This window comes from Trachinotus anak, unplaced genomic scaffold, assembly GCF_046630095.1.
Source record: "Trachinotus anak isolate AG129_WGS33_773 ecotype Australia unplaced genomic scaffold, CSIRO_AGI_Tana_v1 ptg000024l, whole genome shotgun sequence".
Taxonomy (NCBI): Eukaryota; Metazoa; Chordata; class Actinopteri; order Carangiformes; family Carangidae; genus Trachinotus; species Trachinotus anak.
The window spans coordinates 5572452-5591959 of record NW_027273875.1 but is presented as its reverse complement, the minus strand read 5'-3'; the positions used below and the strand labels follow the sequence as shown (position 1 = coordinate 5591959).

Below are 19508 nucleotides of genomic sequence, written 5' to 3'. Positions count from 1 at the left end.
GCAACAAGAAAAAAAGCTTGATGAAACAAACAAACAATGAAACAGCTGAATGATTATCAGTGTCAGACCCAAAATTAAACAGCCTCAAAACTGTAATAACTGGATTTTTTTTTATATTTCAGGTTTGCTGTTTTATTTTGAAAGAGATCAGAGGTCTCAATCCAAAGAGACTATAAATAATCACCCAGATATTTATCTATATTTATTTATCTATGCTTGCTCCCTTTTGCAAGACAGTGGGCCATCTAATGTATAATGGTACTGAGTTTTAGCATTGATGTTTTTCTCTTTCTTCTGAGAAATGCTTGAGGTGTGAAAGTGGTACTATAATACTGCCTGATTATGTTAATACTATGTATACTATGTTACAACAATGCAAACTTAACTAAATGTCCGCTACTGGATACTTTGCAAAATGTGATTTCTCAACTAAATACAGTCATGCCATGAAAACTGAAGTAATGATGATTTTCAACATCACTGACTGTTATGTCGAAAACTATTTCAGTGCACCTTCTCTCTGTCTCTCTTTCTTCAAGCATTCAAATGCAGGCAAAATCAGCAGGTCACTGTACAGTAAGAGTTTAATATTCCATCTGTGCTACATGTTAATTACAAAAATACATAATAACATAACATATAACATCAAATAGCATCCAAAATACTCATATAAACTTTGTAAAGAGGAATTATAAATAAGCATTTTTGTGACAAAAAAAAAGCAAGCTCAGGATCACACATGTGAGGCATTCTGGGTACACATCAGGGCATACTTTACAAAATCATAATATAATCTGATGATCAGGAAAGTGCTTAAAGGTGCGATTACTGGCTAGGATAGCCTTGGATAATAGAAAAAGCCCTGTATCTATCAAAATGTTAACTGGAGATAAACGATAGTGTTATTCAATCAACCTTTACTGTCCCAGCTCAGATCTGTACAGCCATCCTGGAGTCAAAATCAAGGCTGACTTGGGAAAACCAGTGAGTGCTCCCCTGAGTCGCAGGTTATAAATGAAAAAGTAGACGTTGAAAGTGTACACATCTTGATCTGGTGTTGTGATGCTTGCATGATTTTTACATAGTCGAAGAGGAGAAACGTTTCTGCTGCAACAGAATTCAGGCAGTAAAGTTTAAGTTTGGGAAAGGTTGTGCAGCAGCATGAATAAAGGTAGAGGACAGGTTTGAAAATAAGGACCAACGCATAATATGAGGCGATGAGTTTCTTCTGTCTACTTCTGCCACGACATTTTCATAATCACGCTACATGAAAACAAAGGCATAAGCTATACACTCACTCACTCACTTTGTTATAAGGTTTTGGTTGGATGTCTACTTAACTACACATAACTTGCTTTAAAAAAAAAAAAAAAAAAAAGGAATTTGGTGCATTGTCTTCAACCAGCATGACTTTTCCGTGTGGGGTCAATTTGATAGCAGTCGTACAGTATGAACTAACAGGGCAACCATGACCAGTCACTGGGAAACTGAAGTAGACAGACAATAGCTCAATCTTTCTTGCACAACTGTTGAGCAAATACAGTAGGCTTGAAAAGGTGCTCATTGGAGCAAGGCAAACAAGTCAAAATAAGAGATAAATAGTGCTTAGCACATCACAAAAATGATAAAAATTTGCCAATACAAGTGGGAAAGTAGTGTCTTTACTCAATTAAATCATTCCCTTCTAAACTATAGATCCAATAAAATCATAATCAGCTATTTTGGCTTGTGCTAAATAAGACGTTTTCCAAGGCGCACCACACCTGTGTGAATAAGTGTGCAGAAGTACATTTATGTAGGCCTTTACCTTTAGTGTGTTAGTCATCATACTGTCAAAGTCCATCACACAAACACTTCCCTGCGCGGACCTTTTTCCTGAGCGGGCTGCAGTGGGAGTGCCGGGCCTGGCAGCGGTGCAACTGTGTGAGTTTGTGTGTCTGCATCCAACTGTGTGTCTGGTGTGGCTGGAGGGCTGAGCAGTGAGTCATAGTCGAAGCCTTTAAGAGGTTGCAGAGACAAAGTGAGTCCTCGTCGAGCTTTGGCGGCTCGGTCCGGTCTCTCTCTCAGCTCCAGAATCACCTGGACAGAGATGATGAGGAAAAGTCACTTCACTTTGCTTGCATATTGAACATTTCTCAACAATCTCACTCATGTTTGAACTGTCTGCATCCAGACGTTCATTTACTACCTCCACAGGCTGGCGCTGCAGCAGAGTGAGGTCAAAAGTTGTTCCATGGAAGAAGGTTTGGCGTTTGAAACGATCGAGGGTCCTCAGGCGGCGGGAGGGAGTCTTGCACAGAAGCTGGGCAGACAAACAGATATAGATCGTGATATGACATCAAACAAGACAAACCTAGTCCCTGACATATGTCGTCAAATATTCAGTAGTGCAGTGTTGGGTCAAAATGAATACACCTTGTGTAATTACCTCGGTTATTAGCAAGGCAAGTGGGGGGCTGAAGCTAAGAGGCATTTCGTAAGGAAAGCCCCTCACTTTCCTGAGCATGGTGCAGTGGTCTGGTTCTGGAGGCACAGGGAACTGAGGAGAGTTGGAGGCACATGAAGAATAATAATTTAGGGTGTTTCCATTTTTAGAAATTTGACATATGTTCCACTTTTCTGAGTCACATAAGAATAGAAAAAACATCTGAGCCTTTTAAATTTAGATAATTGAATCTAAAATGATGTCGTTTTCACAGAACTTACAGGAAAACCCAGAAAAATGTGTAAAATGACCCCATGAAACAAGCATCAAATGCATTTCACACAGTCTTCATTTTACAGCAAAATTCAAGCTCAGCTGTGTCACTGGAAGAGTAATCGTGAGTAATATCACCAGCTTATCATGCAAGACATAGTGAGCCTACTGGCAACAAGAGCTCACCTTCCCAGTAACCAATGAGAAGAGCAGAATTCCCAGTGACCACCAATCAGCTGCATGGTTATAGGGTCCACCACTCAGCACCTCGGGGGCTGCAGAGCAGACAGAGCATATATATTTCTATATATATTGAATATATTTGTTTCTCAGAATAATACATTTAAAATGCAGTGTGTGTTAGTCTCATATGTCCCAGCATCTGCAGCTCTGGCAGGAATTAGCTACAGAGGTGGATTCACTATATTTCTCACCCATATATTGGATTGTTCCACAGATCGTAAAGGCTCGTCCTCCTCTCTCCAGGCGACGGGACAAACCAAAGTCAGCTAAGCGGAGGTGTCCTAGAACAGAGCATTTTCTCTACATCATTATGAGCATGCTACATGAGGCCCTGAATTCAGATTCCTCTTATTGGTGCAGTTATAACTCTTGTGAAATATTTATATATTCCGGCTATAAGCTGATCTCCTTAGTGAATGTAACTGGATACACAGGCCATTCCACCTCAGTGCTAAAAGATGTACTGTTTGTATTAATGTGTATTGACTGGGAGCGGCACACAGTCAGGATGTTCTCTGGAAGCTTCTGTGCTTCTCTTGCATACCAGAGCTATGCTGCTCTCTGCTGGGGACAAGTTTTTACTCACCATTGTCTGTCAGCAGGATATTCTCCATCTACACAAAAGTGCCAAAAACACTGAATTAGACACCCATCCATATTCACCACTCGGTGAACTCTATTAACTTTATTAAGAAAGTGGATGATTTTCCAGAGCCTTGGATTTCTTATTCTCATTAAATCAAATTAAATTAAATTTTAACAATTCGACATATATTATCTGCTTTACTGATACATTTCAATAGAATTCTGCTTTGATAAAATATATCTATAGGATATATAGGATTTTTTTAAAGGGGTTTAACACATGAAAGCATCAATGTAAGGACGAACAAACAGGAATTAACAATTTGTGTTGACAGATTAGAGAATATTTTTTGTTAATGAATGGATCTACTCCAAACTGGTTCAAAAGTCACAACCTTAAGGTCATCGTTTAAAATTTCTTAACTATAAAGCATTCAGTCTGGTGAGGTTTTTACTGGGAACCATGCACAATATTGTTTAGTCAGATGAAAACAGAAATAGATTTTTTAAACGTGGATGCTGCACAAAGACTGCTGAGTCTTCTGTCCACATGTGGAACATGTAAGTAGGGAGACGAGGGAAAAAGCCGTTTATCAGGATAAATTTCAGGCTTGCAGCATTTTCTCTTCTTTCTTCTGCTATTTGGTGCACAATTTACATGAAATTTTGCACATAAACGTGTTACCTAATGCTATGCAGTGTGTATATGTAATGCTACATCATTAATGTTTTGTGTTTGGTTTTGTGTTTTGTCAATTTTTTATGTTTGATACATAGCTGTGTCTTATAATCTCATGTTAGATGGGCCAGTTGTTTGACACAATGTGAAAAAAAACCTGTTAAGTAAATACTGATGTTGGGTCCCAAACTTGAGAATTCCCCTCACGTCTTACCTTCACATCTCTGTGGACAATTCCAAAGTCATGCAGAAAGCCTTTGAAAAGACAACAAAGAAGAACAAAAACATAAATCCATCACTCTGTCTTCCTACTGCCATATTAAAATCCCTGGCACTGTCTTGTTGCTGTGGGAGATCCTTTGAGAGGTCATCTCATTTTAATTAGGCGTCCTTTTTTAAGTACTTACAATTAAATAACTATGGAAACTTTCATGTAGACAAGTCTGATCTAATTCTTATTGGAGGAGAAAGGTGAAGTGTATAATACATTGGCAAAAAAGAGTAACTTTTTATTTAAACCTGGTTTTCAGCATTAAATGTGATTTAATCTTCTACAAATACATTGTGCTTAAGCAAATAACATGCAAGTAATCATAATCATCTGGGTGTTTACTGAATACACCTATTAAACATTTGCAGTGCTGGTGTAAAAAGGAAGTGAACCCTACAATTTAATAATTGATCAAAGCTGCTGTGGCACCAACAACCTCAAACAAGCTCTTCCAGTAGCTGCAGATCAGACCTGCACAATGTTAAGGAGGAATTTTGTCTCTTCAGGTCATTCAACACCATCATGTCTGGGCTCTGACTGGTCTGAAGTCATTCTGTAGTAGATCTATGTTGATGTTTACGGTCATTGCCCTGCTGCATCACCCAGCTACTATTAAGCTTCAGCAGATGACATCATCTTTGCTACCTTGATAAACCTGGGAATTCATTTTCCCCTCGATGATGGTGAGCTATCCAGGCCCAGAGGCAGCAAAGCAGGATCAAATCATGATGCTCCCTTCACTCTACTTCACCTCTGGGATGATGTTTTCATGTTGGTATGCAGTTCCCGTTTTACACCATACATAGTGCTGCATGTTCTCCTCAAACAATTCAACCTGTCCAGAAAACATTTTCTCAGTAGTGTTGTGGAGTGTGAGGGGGCTCTTTGGCAAACTTCAAGGGTGCAGCCATATTTTTTTTTTTGAAGATGAATGGCATGATTTGATCATTCTGCATTGTGCCTTTGGAGTCATCTTAGCTGGATGTCCACTTCTAGGGAGAGTAGCCACAGACCTAAATCATCTCTGTGAGATTTAAATCAACTACTCCTGATCATAACTATCTTCATAATCTTCTGAGATCTTTCTTGTGAATAGCAAACTCAAAATATTGGCATGTTTTTTAAAGGTCAAAGTAGCTGTAACCCACATCTCCAATTTTGTTCATTGACTGTACTCCAGGTTTGATAACGACTGACTCCAATTAGCTTTTGTTGATGTTATTAGCTGAGAGGTTCACATACCTTTTCCAGCCTACACTGTAAACGAAGTTTTCAATATAAATAACAGAACAAGACAATGATTTGTGTGTTATTAAGTATATGTTAATACAAATTTATATGTAATAATTCCAAAACGTTCACTCTATGCAACCCAGTTAAACCATTTCTCTTAATACAACGTACTCACCAAGTGCACATCCCAGCTCTGCTGCAAACACTCGGACCGTGTCCTCGGTGAACTGACCAATCATCTGCCAATAGGTGTACAGGTCTCCTGTGCTGCAGTAGTCGCACACTACAAGAGTAAGAACAGCATTAAAACATGCCTTCGCCGTGTGATGTGAGGTGTAGAGGGGTAGTGAAGGTCAGCGGGATGTGGAACGCACACTGGTGAAAGAAATTAGGAAAAGGGAGAGTAATCTGGAAGTGAGGACAGTGTTAAACTATTTTCCTCTACAAACCAAACAAAGGCAATTTATTGTAGGCTGTTTTAGCCAGTCTGTTTTGAAAAATAAAGATACAAAGTGGGCTGGGGGGTTGCAGAAATATATAGATGGGTGTATCTGGAAGAATGGATCAGCCTTCTCTAATTGGATATAATAATATTTTTTGACGCTTATGCTCCATATCTATATTTATGACTTAAAAGATGTGATTCAGTGGTGATTCACCATTTAAGCAAGCAGAGGCGTCCTTTCTTTTAAATGTGACACATGTATTCTGGTTGAGCAGCAGTATTCAACATCTGGTCCCGGGGCTAACACGCTGTCTTTTCACAGGGGGTGGGGAAGCAAACAAACTGGGTCACACTTTCTGAGTCACTGACTGATCTGGAAAAAAGGGTAAATGCTCTGGAGGGGAAGAAAAAAGGGGGCGAAGCAGCTACAGGATGCACAGGGAGTGTTAGTTTGGGGTTGCAGGGTTTGAGGAGTGCGGTAAAGTTTGTGTTTCTAGGCTTTGCACAAAACAAAACACCATTGGTCATTGTGTTCTAGGTGTCTGGTTGAGGATTGTGGGTAGATCCTGGACAAAGACTACAAGTGGTGAAAAAAAGTGGAGTGAAGGGATTTGGATAGTGGATCTGGGTTGGATTGGGTCACTGGTCTCTGGCTGACTCACTAATGTAGAGGTGGCGCTGTGTCTGCCAGCAGTCCTGGAGATCATGGACAAATGGGTGGCGAACCTGACGCTGCAGGCAAAGGTCAAAGGTCAACCTGGAAAATCTCACTTCTGGCCATCGATCAAAGAGAACTCCATATTTTTTTTCTTGATTGGGTCCAGCTGGATTTCTGAGATATGTATTCTCTCACAAATGTAATAACTTTTGGCCTTGAAATCTGACATAAAATGCTTCAAATGAGACATTACAGATGCATAATTTTTGAGGAAAGGGCAAATAAAAAAAACTCCTCTGACTAAATGAGCATGCTTCCCACAACATAGCTGACAAGGTGTCACAACATAAGTTCAGTCTTACTCACATTTTATTTATACTGTAGCTTAATACATTCTGCCAAGGTTTAGACAATTAATTAATCAGAGATGTATAAGAATACATCATCTGCATAAAAACATACTTTAAGCTATTTTTCACCTATTTTTAAACCTTGAATAGCTGAGTTAAATAGTTGGTGATTGCAAATAGAAGGTCGGTTTATGTTTTCTTCTCCTCATACTCTACTACTCAATTAATAATAATTCAATTTAAAGCACTTTTCAGGTAACGGAAGGACAAGCAAAAAAAAAAAAAAAAGAAAAAGAAAGAAAAATGGAACAAAACTAAAAAGATGGGTCTTAAGTCTAGATTTAAAAACACAACTATATGTTTTTATAGTGAATGGTTGAGTATAACCTCTCAATGCTTTTACATTCGACAGCTAGAAAACCTAATATGTCAATCCTGTTTTTCTTTAAAGGGGATATTGATGAATTTGCGTGATGTATTTACTATTTCTGAAATCAAGTCTTTTCAGAGGCATTTATTAGTGTCCACAAACTTTGAAGACTTTATTGTTTCTTAAATATACAAATGCCATGATTCTTGGTGCCTGTTCTTGGTACTTACCTGTACTATAACTTCTTCTTTCGACTGCTCCAAGACCCCGTGTCTCAGAATCTCTGATTTAGGTATAACCTGTTGACCGACAGAAATACTGACCTGAGATAACACTACACTGGATTCACACGGGACTGTAATGATTTTCACAAATATTTATTATATAATTATAGTTTACTACATCCAGTTTTTATGTTAGAGACCGCATTGACCTAATATTTAATGAGGACATTGTGGCCTTAAAAATAATTGGTTGGATTGGATAATAAGGTAATTGAGGGCAATTTTTACTACTGAAAGAAATTTCTCGTTAGTTTTTACGGACATCATAGTCTTTAAATGTTTTGCCAGCACAAAACTACAAATAGTCACTTTGTATATTAGTGAATTTGCACGTGCTACTTTCATGAATTAATAAACTGGCTGTTCATTCACGGATTTGATCACTCAAATAAACACATTTAAAATGTGAGATTCAGGCAGAGGACTCACTTTGACAGCATATGTTTTCTGTTTGGCCTTGTCCTTCACTTTCAGAATGGGTCCAAAGGAACCTTTGGCGATGTAACCTAACACCTGGTGGAGTGAAAACACAAGTAATGTATTATGTCTATCAAGCCGTACATATTATCGGTGTCTGTGATGGGATGGAGGTCTACCTGAAAGTGTTCATGCCCAGGCACAGTTCTGTGGGGGAATTCAGGCAGGAACATGGTAATAAACCCTGGCAGGCTCCATTCTGCTCTCAGCCTGTCTGGGCCGACTCCTGCCAACCTCAGGACGTGTTCTGGGATTTCAGGGGACTTGCCTTGGAGCATTCGACGCTGGCCCAGACGCAGGGCAGGTGGGGCCAGGCGACAGAGGCCTGCTGGGATAGACAGACCCATGCTTGAGAGGAAGCCACGCCATCCAGATGGGAAGTGCTCATCCTCTTGCCCTTCAATGTGCCTCTGTAGGGGGGGACAAGGGGGAAAACGCACCAAGAGAAAGAAAAGTAACTTATAGCACTGTGGAGTAATGATTTTGGATAATGACAGTGCTCTCTGACATTTGAAAAAGAATACTTTCATGTGACCAATATATTATAAGGCCAATTGCTAGAGTTTCAAACTGACAGACTGTGTTAATCCAGGGACTGTTCATTTGACAATATTGGGTCTCTATTATGCAAGGACAAGTATCAGCACTTATCGAGTTTGGCGTGCAATGCTAAAGCAATTTTTTTAACTTGACCTTTTGGGATTTCATAGAACATAAACTCCTGAACCAACAGAGGTGGTATAATCAGTGCAGGACAAACATATTTTTTTTTTTTTTTTTTTTTTTAAAATATGTTTATTTTTCACTATCTAACCAGGGAATGTTTTCTAAGCATTGCTTCATATTCACACACTGGGGAGCTGCTGAGTGCAAACACAGCACCTCTGCTGCTGGACCAACTCCACTTAAGCAATTAGATGTATATATATACTGCAAGAGTCTGCAATTAAGTACATCTGGGGGCCATTTTTTCCCAGCGCTGATCAATGGTGGAGTAACATAATTTTATAGAAAGTGGATATACAACCCTATATGTTGTCAGTGTTTTATTTTTTTTTAAGTATTCTATTTTTGAGTATTAGTTTGAGTACTAGTGAGTGCTAATAGAGTTACAGTAGCTTATGTTACAGTGAAACTCATTTGGCAAAAAGACAAATGTAAAGCAGCTATAATATCTATTAGACTGCCACCAATTTGTCTTTGAGACACAAAACATGATTGTTTTTGTGTTTACAGGATCATGCATGTTTAAATTAGGATTTACATAAGCCCATTAATGACAGTAGATTTGTGTAAAATTATTCAAAATCTTTAATGCAAATGTTTAAAGGGAAAAGACATCAGTGGTGCTCGGTGGCCAACAGATTAGTTTCATTTAACTGTTCCTGCTCTCGTTTGTGATTTATCAAGAGAAAAAGAAATAGATGGTGTACATTCAGTTTGCAGTCACACAGTCACACAACCCCTTTTCCTCCTGGGGCCTTGTGCTGCACAGCAGATCTGATGCTCTGTGGAGCAAGATGTGTGTAATCAACCATGCGGGATGTTATTATCAAAATCAAGGGACACATGGCCACATCTATAGTTACTCAGCTGAAATTACTGACATCATCCTGACATCTGACCAGAAGATGGCCGACGTTGGGCTATAATTCACTTTGTTAAAAGCTGTTCAATTGCCTATAGATCTTTGGATGTCAATACCGGAAGTGTGACGACCTTGAATTCAAAATAAGAGCGTAAAAAAAAAAAAAAAAGACAAAACATTTCAAAAAACTAACAGAAAAGATTTTTATTGTATGATATTAACTAAGAATTTGTCAATGACTATGCATTTCGCTTACAATTTAGCTCAATATAAAATAAATAAATAAAAAAAACAGTAAAAAACAGTCACTCAGGATTGGTACCTGCTCTCTGCCATAGTGATTTCAGGCACCAAATCATCGCCATGGAAACAAGGAACCCCCCCTGCGTGCGTCACACCTTAGCAACCAGGATTTTCCCTGAACTCACCTTCCTGGTTTTGCTGCCGTCGGCCCCCATCAGCGCGACAGGACATCGGCACCGTGCCCTCAGTGCGACGTCTGCTCTTCATCCAGCAGCCTGTCCCCAGTCACATGCACAACACGGACTAAGTCGAGACTCAGGGAAAGCTTTCTAACGCTCTGTGTCAACGAGCTACAAGTGATCGCGGCGTCTTGGGCGAAACGTGATGGATATGGCGACATAAAAACAAGTTAATCCCGAGTGTGGGCAACGTCAGCGCAAATCCGCCCACGTCTTCGCCATCCAATGAGACCGCAAGCTGGCGCGGTTCGGCCCCCCCTGCAGACCAACGCCGTGCACGAATAGGCGGTGTTTTCTCTCTATTACCTTTTGTATAATTTTTGTGGCGGGTCTCATAGTTTGCTGAGAAAACAGCAATAAAACTATAAATGCGCAGTGTGCGTACTGATGTATCTTGCACGGACCTCTCCGTTCAACTCTTCAGTTCACTTGGTCTAAAAATAAACCGGTGCATGCATAATTTCTGCTGCCAGGGTGGAGGTGATTTCATGCATGTTTGCGTCACCTGCAGCTGATCGATGCTGATGAGGGAAGATGCAACTAAAGTGACATGGAAAACGCAAAGCAGTTTTGGGTCATAGAAGCTCAGCCTCATCCTGATTTTAAATTTTTCCTCTTTAGTCGCTTGAAAAACTCTCAGCAGGATAAGATTAAATATTGAAATCTATGTTGAAACAATGGCCATGAATATATGAAGACACGGCTGAGTGACATAATGAAGCAAAAACACAATCCAAACTAAGACATGACAGCGCAAGTGCCTTTTATTTGGGACCTAAGAACATAAAAAGCAAACAGTGCCATCCAAACATTTTACTTTCACATATGACTTTGTTTACCACTGTAAGGTAGTTTCTACAAAATAAACCAAACTGTTGAGCTTTAAATAAACAAGTAGAAAAGGGGTTTTGTGAATCCGTGTGGGAGCGTTCAGGGTTAAAGGCGCATCAGATGGACAGCATCACATTCAGTCATCCTCGTCGAAGTCCTTCCTGCCCTGGGGAGCTTTGGGTCCCCCTGCTGGTTTGGCCATGATGATCTGAGAGGAGAAAACACAGCAGTCATTTAATCCGTCCTGGCTAAGCTGTGATATCCAAGCAGCAGGCTGTGGGCTCTGACTCTAAAGCAAACTTGTTAGACAGGAGTTAGCATCACAGGAAAAAAAAACTATTTATCCAGCTTCATAAAGGTCTAGGTTTAGCAAGCATGGACGTTTAAGCCCTTTTTAAATCCACTTGACTTGCAATGGTTGACACAGTACAAATGCATAGAACTGATTTGAATCTCTACAGGGCCATCTATGGTCATGAAATATTCACGAGCACATATGGGGATATGTATACTGTAAGAGAATGTGTGCCACAAAAAGAAAAATTATGTAGCACAGGCAATGAATGCTTTTAAGACCCAAAAAAAAAAAAAAAAAAAAAAAAAGGGATTAAATTAAATGGCCTTCGCAAAGACAGATCAAAAACCCGTCATTTATTTTCAGTGCTGGAATAATTACAGCACTTTAGGCACATTTCACAAAATCTATCCAAATTGAGATACCGAGGTCCGAGATGCAAATCTTAGAATAATCTTGGTAAAAAAAAAAAAAAAAAAAAAAAAAGCAGGGGACAGGCAGTGGATGCTCTGTTCTCTACAGGTCACTGTGAAAGAGGGCTGAGATCTAGAGAGTGCACATTTCTGATGAAGTAGAATGGCCTCACAGTGATTGGGGTACATCTTACAAGGAAAATGCTCTTCAGACAACAACGCCACTTCAGCCTCTTATCTCGTTTACATGCTCCCTCTATATTAAATGATGTTACATGCAACTTGAGAACGCCAACTGCAAAGAAGAGAGGTCATAAGTGCATGCAGCATGCTAACACACCACACTGTATCCTTTCTGTGCAAGTTTAGTCCACCATCAGTGACACACCTGGTGTTATTGAAAAGAATCTGTGAAGCAGCTGAATCTAATCAGCTATAGACAATTTCTCTGCATTATTCTTTGTGTCACACCCGGTGTTAGCAGTGACAGGCAACAAACAAACATTTTTCGGTGAGTGATTGAGTACGTCCGTGTGAGTTTGGAGTCAAAAACACACACGCATTCCAGGACCTACTGACAGAGGGTGTGTGTGCGCGCCCTCTAATGATGAGTGTCAAATTTATCAGGCTCTTCATCCCAACCGTCCTTGTCCCAATGGCCTCTCTGCTTGGGAGCCTTGGGTCCCCCTGCAGCCTTAGCCATGATGATCTGGATTGTACATATGTACACACACACTAACATTAACTACCTGGAGCTATTAATTCACTCAAGAACATGTCACCTGCTGAGTAAAAGAACGTTAGACATTTGTTTGTATATTAACTTGATTAGAGAGAAGAAAATGTTGAAGCCGGGGGCCTCTATAACAAAACAAGTTCAACTTAGTCCGGCTCAGCAGAACAATTCGACTGATCTATTAAAAAAAATGGCTTTTTGTCTTAATTATTTATCACTTGGTTACAGACTCTTTTGTCCCTGCAGGGATCCTGTAGGAATTACTTGGTTTTTCCAGTGACCTGGTGATCAACGGTCAGGCTGTTGACAGGGTTTGATCTGATCCTCTGAAGTTAACAGGTTAGGTTAACAGGTTACCATGGAGATCTGCCCCGGTTAAAAGTGAGCCAGCTTTGTGATACTAGAAAAAGAGAGCTGACTAACCCACTAATTCAAAGTACAGGCTCCAGATGTTTGGGTAAAAATTACAAATAAATAAATGGAACTCTTGAATGTAAAGACACGACACTTGTTGACACCAATTGTGTTGTAGCTGTAGCTGCTCGACACCACAAATGAAGCTGAATTAAAACCCTCACGATAATCAATTTAATTTAGCAACAGCAAAGCAAAATGCTGAGCCTCATTTTTACTGTCTGTAGACCGAGTAAAAGGATATGGGAATATTCTATATCTTTCTCACTGTCAACATGTGGCCCATGAAAAGACCAAAATGGGCACTGTAGTTTACAGTATACTCAATCCCAAATACACTGTCCTGCTGCTGTGTATGCACACGCAAAATGTGTATTAATCTATGGCTTAAAACAGTCCAACAAATGCACCACTAACGTTGGCTGTGACCTTCAGTGCCCGTCTGCTTTTAGAGGAGTCGGAAAGTACTGAGAGAGAAACTAACACTGTTTATTTTAATCTTTTCACAGGATTTGTTGACATTAAGAAAAATAATGAAATCATCCTGGAGCCACATTCATTTGAGGTTGCATGTACATTTTTACTTTGCGGCTGCTTTTGATTATGGTTATTATGTGTGTCATGAGTATTTGTGAACAAACCTGGTCAACTCTAAGTACTGTGATAGCAGCATTGGTGGCCAGTTTGATGCCCCAGTGTTTGACCATGTAAGGCTCCAGAATGCCACCTTCAAGCATGTCCTTCACAGCGGGGCCTTCTCCCTGAAGACAACATCACATCCACCATCAGTCGTCAGAGTCAAACACACAAACATGCAGTTCAACACATTCAAAAACAAATACAAATACAATGGGCTGCTCTGTGTTCAGGAAAACACACCCTGAAATATTCATTAATATTAACCTATACAAAATGTACGTAGCATAGATATCAGCTACATTTCTGAATATTACACGCCACAGTGGATGCTTAACCGTACCATATAATATAGGATTTTAAGTGTAATGTGCCAAAATCGCAACAACAACATTAAAAAGTATGTAACTGTCGTTGCATTTTTTTCAGCACCATAGGGTACTTTCTTCAAAGAGTTTCTGTGTGAATTTCACACATACTGGTGGACCAGTTTCCTGGTAGCGATTGACATTATTAGTGTATTCAAACATTTGTAGAAATGAGTATTTTTCTCTGATGGGATCAACCTGGCAACCAGAGAAAGCTACGGCTTCAAGAAGTAAAATTATCATTATTAACAACAGAGGCTTTGTTGACAAACAAATATGAATACATTTTAAGGTCACATGAGCCAATATTGGTTCTGAACAAGCAGCCCTTCGTTCTTTTTGGTAGTTTTACTACTTTTTTATTAAGCTGGCTGAAATATATGTTTAATTGATAAGAGGAACTTTTATGTGCTGGATTTTCTAGACAATATATCTATTAAATAAATAATGATAAAGTCATACAGGTATTCTTATGTTACCTCAATGTCAAAGCCCATGTTTTTGTTTCCCTCATGATGCGCAGAGTACAGTTTAGAGATCAGCTCACTGCCCTTCACGCCGGAGTTCTCAGCCAGTGCACGTGGCAGCGCCTCGAAGGCTTCGGCAAACTTTTTAATGGCATACTGCTCCAGACCAGGGCAGGACTACAGAGAGGGGAAAAACAGAAGTCATGTTTTCTGCAATTTATCAGTAGGTGATGCAGTAAAGACAAAGAGGGCAAAAAGAACAGGAGAGGCGTTAATCTGAACCTAGTCAATTTCAGCTACTGCACTTAAACCTGCATACCTCTCCATATGAAGTGATCTGTTTGGCCAGCTCAATCTCAGTGGCTCCTGCTCCAGGTACCAGTCGCTTGTCCTAGAGACAGTGAATGACACAAATTGAAGATGCTGTGCAGGACAAATGGTAAATGAAAAAGGGGTGTATATGCATTGTGCTATGTTCTGTTGAGTTGCATTAAAAAACAATTGTTTATCTCAACAGTCAAACAACTTTAAATACTCCTTGAGAGAATGAAAGAGACACTTAGCAATGCAGTATATTTATCTTGTCTGCGGACAAAAGTACCAAAATACGTTTTCACAGTCTCTTTCATTTATATGACTTATTAACAAAGTTATTAAAAAATACTTCAGTGGTTGATTGTGCTGACTTACCCTGACCAGAACCTTGAAGGTGTTGACTCCATCATCTACAGCCCTCTCAATGTCATCCAACAGGTTGTCAGTGGAGCCTCTGATCACCACTGTAGAGATGGCACTGTCCTCTTTCTCTGTTTGAAATAATCGAGACCAAATAATATGTTAAGCCTAACACTCAGCAAAAAAAACCAGATTTCAAACGACGACTCAGAAGACTGGAGCAAATAGTAATTTACCATGTTTGAAGACCACCACCTGAGTGTCCCCCACTTCTGTCAGGTACACGCTGTCACAGCGACCTATCTCCTCAGGAGTTGGAGCCGTCTGAGAAAGCACAAAAGATGATATAATGGTCGATAGCTCATTATGGTTCAAAGATCTGACCAGAATGGAATATTACTGGACTCACAATCCTGGGCAGTGCTACAGCTCCTACAGTCTTACATAACCTCCTGAGGTCCCACTTGGAGTTAAGCCTGATGGGGAAAAAGGAGGATTTCAGGCTCGGAAGTATCCCATGATAAAAAGATGCAATAGCATAAAGACAATATCACTACATTCATAGTATGGTCATCAATCATGTGGATTTTCTTTTTTTCAGTAATCATAAAATTACAGATTAATGCAACAAAAAAATGCCTGACAACCAACACATGATAATGAGAATATCTGACAGCGGTCCTAGAATGACATTTTAATAAGGGCAGGCAAGTAAAGACTTTAATCACGCTGCAGCTGAAGAGTATAAATGTCAAATGAAGCTATTCTACGTAATTTAAGTAATAAGATATTTTTGCAGAATGGTCTTACCTCACTACCATGAGCTTGTACTTGTTGGCGTAGTGTAGCGCCATGTCAGCCACTTTACCCCCAGTTACCACCACGTTGGCACCAGTCTCCTTGATAGCCTTCACCTGGGCCTCCATCATATCCTCCTCTCCCTTACTGAAGTCCATGAGCTCCTGTGCATTTTTTATCAGCACTGTGCCCTATGAGACAGAGAAGACCACTGTTAGCACCATTTACTTTGATTTCACAAGAGCCCCTCAAAAAATCATATTTCTTCATAGTTTCCACTTTTTGGGGAGGTAAAACAGGTTCAGATCGTGTGGCCAACATTTTCGCCCAAATGTGAAACTGACTAAAATGAACAGTAAACCACACCAGCACGTTAGAGCAAAGAATTTCATTAACTGTACTTCTTGGTGAGATTTCTTCAAAGAATCGAAGGAATTTAATCTACAGTATTCATTACCTTGGTCTCTGTCACCATGCAGTCAAAGGGGCAGGAGAAGACTGCGATCTTTGCATCTTTAACAGATGTGATGTCTCCCTCTGCCTCCTTCTTAAAAACCATGCCATGTAGCATGGAGGATGCTGTCACCCCACAACCCTGAAAACATCACTGGCGTTAACTTCGAGAAAACATCATGCATAAAAGACAAAATATATTCAATGTGTAAAGCTACTTACCAAAATCTTGCATACTCTGACGTTGTCAACATTGAAATTGCCAGACTCTGGGAAGATGGACACTGTAGCACAAACCAGTAAAGGATAGAAAGTTAATAATGTCATCAAGTGAATTATCTTTCAGAGCCGACAGTCCTAATTTGGTTTAGGTAGTCTGAATTGCTGACTCACCACAGGCCTGTGCGATGAGGTTGGCAAGGAAGTCCTCATTGCCATACTGTTTACTCATGACTGCTGTACGGATCAGAGATGTAGCCTCCTTAACATCATGGAGGTTCTTGGCTGAGGAGCATACGCAGTCTGGCAGGATCTCCAGAGCCTTCCTACATGCCATCTCATAACCTTCAATCACCTGTGGAAAGATACATTTACATTTCTGTTATCACCTTCAAAAGCACGACTGAATCCTGATATTTACTGCCAACACTTTAGCCCTTGCCCTCTTCACATAATCTACACAGCACAGAGGGCATGATGATGACCAGTGACTCCGTCTATTTACCTCTGACACAGACAGGCCCATCCTGAGCAGCTCCTCGGCCAGCTCCAGCAGAGCGCCGGCAAACACAAGGACAAAGTTTGTACCGTCTCCGACCTCCTGCTCTTGCATGTGAGATGCCATCACAATCATTTTGGCTGCTGGATGCTGCACCTACAAAAACATACATTCAAGAAAACCGTAGGATTACCTCATGTATAAATCATTCCAGTATGCAGTATGTTGCACAGAAATGTTAGTTTCCCTCACCTCAAGCTCTCTGAGAATTGTTGCCGCGTCATTGGTGACAAACAACTTCTCCAAGTGGTTGATGACCATTTTGTTCATACCTGGAAGACAACAACGATACAGTTTGGCCATTACTTATTTTACTGTCTACTAAAATAAGTTTTGACAAATCAAATAAAAAACAAGGCTTAAAAGAAACATATATCATATTGCTTACCATTTGGCCCGTAGGCAGTGCGTGTGGTCTGAGAAAGCTCCTTACAGGCTCTGATGTTACGAAAGACTGCCTCTTCAAGCCCTGAATAGTGCTGCATGAGAGGAAAAAAAAAAAAATAAAAAAAATCAACATTATATTTCAGTAATTTACAAGTCAGAGAAGTAGTTATTGGTGTTCTGCTTGATAACTAAAGAAAGGGTCTATCAGGAAAATGTGTGGACAGTAAGCTGCATTGGCAGGGGCAGATGTAAGATGTGTTGAAGCCTAAGCTGACCCAAAACAGGAAGCATCAGCATCTGTGAGCTGAGGTGACAATCAAAGTCTCATCTCTGACAGTTAGCTAAACGCTAACTAACTGGGTGTGACCGCTATCAGTTTTCACTGCCTTGCATACACAACATGTTTAATTGCTAGAGGGGTCAATTCAGCAAACAGCACTCAGCCCATGCTAGCATCCCCGGTCCCAGCGGCTCCGAGCGGCCTGGCTTCTTTCTAGAACTCTCCCCACATGATGCTAACTCAGGGGCTAACGCTAGCTAGCATGCTAGTTCAGAATAATTCACTCAAAGCTTACAAACTGCTCCAAAGCGCTGACTTAACCTCACCTTGGCACCATCCTTCAACATTTGGGCAAAGCCCGGAGCTTTGGGAACGTGGAGGGCCATTTTCCGATGCTTAGCAGCCCCGCGATCCTGGAGAAGGTAGCCGCGGCGTGGGTTCAGCTCTGGGTACAAAGCCGGAGAGACTGAGGAGGAGCGACTTCAGCGAGGCGTGGGGCTAATGACAGGTAGCAACAAGGGACAAACTGGGCGACTCGCGTTTCGCCTGCTGTGACCATGACCCACCACTGGGGGGCACTGTCGTCCCAATGGTTCATAGCCATGAATATGCCAGCAGAAATGTTCACTCTTCTATATCCAGTTCATTTAGTTACAAGTCAATGCAGCAATATTACCATTATTCATAAATGCAGCAAGTTTAAGTATCAAAAGTTATAGTAATTATTTTGTGGAATAGCGATCGTAAGCTCCAGGTTCACTGCATATGCTTTGGCTCTACATCACTGGTTTAATTGCAGATTTGTTAGAAATTTGCACTACTGGAGAACAATATGTTAACTATAACAGGTTCGTCCTCCATCCTGTGGTCCTGGTCTTGTACCCTGTGTTGATCAATATCTGGTTTTGACACCTTAATTTTCTTAAATTATATAGTGGTCATTTGTTGTAAAGTAGCGTTTTATCAAATTGCTTCATTTTGTCTGTGTCAAGAAACACAAACACACAGAAAACCACAGACAAAACAGTCTAATTCTATCACAGGAGACCTGTAAGGCTCCAACAATTTTCCTTGTCTGACAATTATTTTCTTCAGAAATTGTCTGATTGTTTAGTCTATCTATAAAATTATGGAAAAACAAGATGTTTAGTTTAATATCATAGAAAACTGAAAAATTAGCAAATGTTCACAGCTTTTCTGCTAATATTTTTAATTCATTTTCTGTCAATCAACTTATCAATTGATAATTTTAGCTGTCAGGCATTGGCTGGTTTTGAGTGCCAGAGTTAAAAAAAAACAACAAAAAACTGGTAAGTATAGTGGAGGTCAGTAGGTGGATCTACAATTTATTGCTCTAGGGCCTCAAAAGAGCTTGGTCCAGCCATGACTATGGCATTAAAGAGTAAGCAGCATTTTAATGCTGTAGCTGGTCAGTGCCAAGCATATTTTCATATTTTATAAACTACACAACACAAGAATAAAACCTATTTCATAATTTTGAGACAATGTGGAAATTTCATTAAGAGCGACACCAGCAATTATGTGGAAAGGAAGTTATTATTTTGTGTCACTAGCAGCCCAGATTACATGTGTTGCAATAATGAAAATAAAGAC

General features: G+C 40.1%; 2 protein-coding genes across 4 annotated transcripts; both read right to left on the bottom strand.

The window, feature by feature from the left end:
- Positions 1–566: 566 nt before the first annotated feature.
- On the bottom strand, positions 567–10942 carry rskrb (ribosomal protein S6 kinase related b). The gene is made up of 13 exons (XM_071461197.1): positions 10310–10942; positions 8413–8703; positions 8246–8329; positions 7763–7831; positions 6817–6886; positions 5885–5992; positions 4420–4460; positions 3528–3555; positions 3133–3222; positions 2885–2973; positions 2429–2539; positions 2189–2302; positions 567–2079 (listed from the first exon to the last, which is right to left on the bottom strand). Exons 1-13 carry the CDS (start codon positions 10337–10339, stop codon positions 1843–1845), a joined length of 1362 nt encoding a protein of 453 aa, XP_071317298.1. The 5' UTR covers positions 10340–10942; the 3' UTR covers positions 567–1842.
- A 167-nt stretch (positions 10943–11109) lies between these two features.
- cct8 (chaperonin containing TCP1, subunit 8 (theta)) lies at positions 11110–18380 on the bottom strand. 3 transcript variants are annotated; one of them, XM_071461193.1, is made up of 16 exons: positions 18221–18380; positions 17616–17706; positions 17420–17499; positions 17174–17323; positions 16843–17023; positions 16672–16733; positions 16454–16591; positions 16009–16187; positions 15608–15674; positions 15435–15522; positions 15214–15329; positions 14843–14914; positions 14536–14700; positions 13694–13813; positions 12478–12611; positions 11110–11402 (listed from the first exon to the last, which is right to left on the bottom strand). In XM_071461193.1, exons 1-15 carry the CDS (start codon positions 18278–18280, stop codon positions 12504–12506), a joined length of 1677 nt encoding a protein of 558 aa, XP_071317294.1. In that variant the 5' UTR covers positions 18281–18380; the 3' UTR covers positions 11110–11402; positions 12478–12503. The 3 variants fall into 3 exon arrangements, with proteins under 3 accessions (XP_071317294.1, XP_071317295.1, XP_071317297.1); XM_071461194.1 differs by having other exon boundaries at positions 12482–12611; XM_071461196.1 differs by lacking the exon at positions 12478–12611.
- Positions 18381–19508: the final 1128 nt, after the last annotated feature.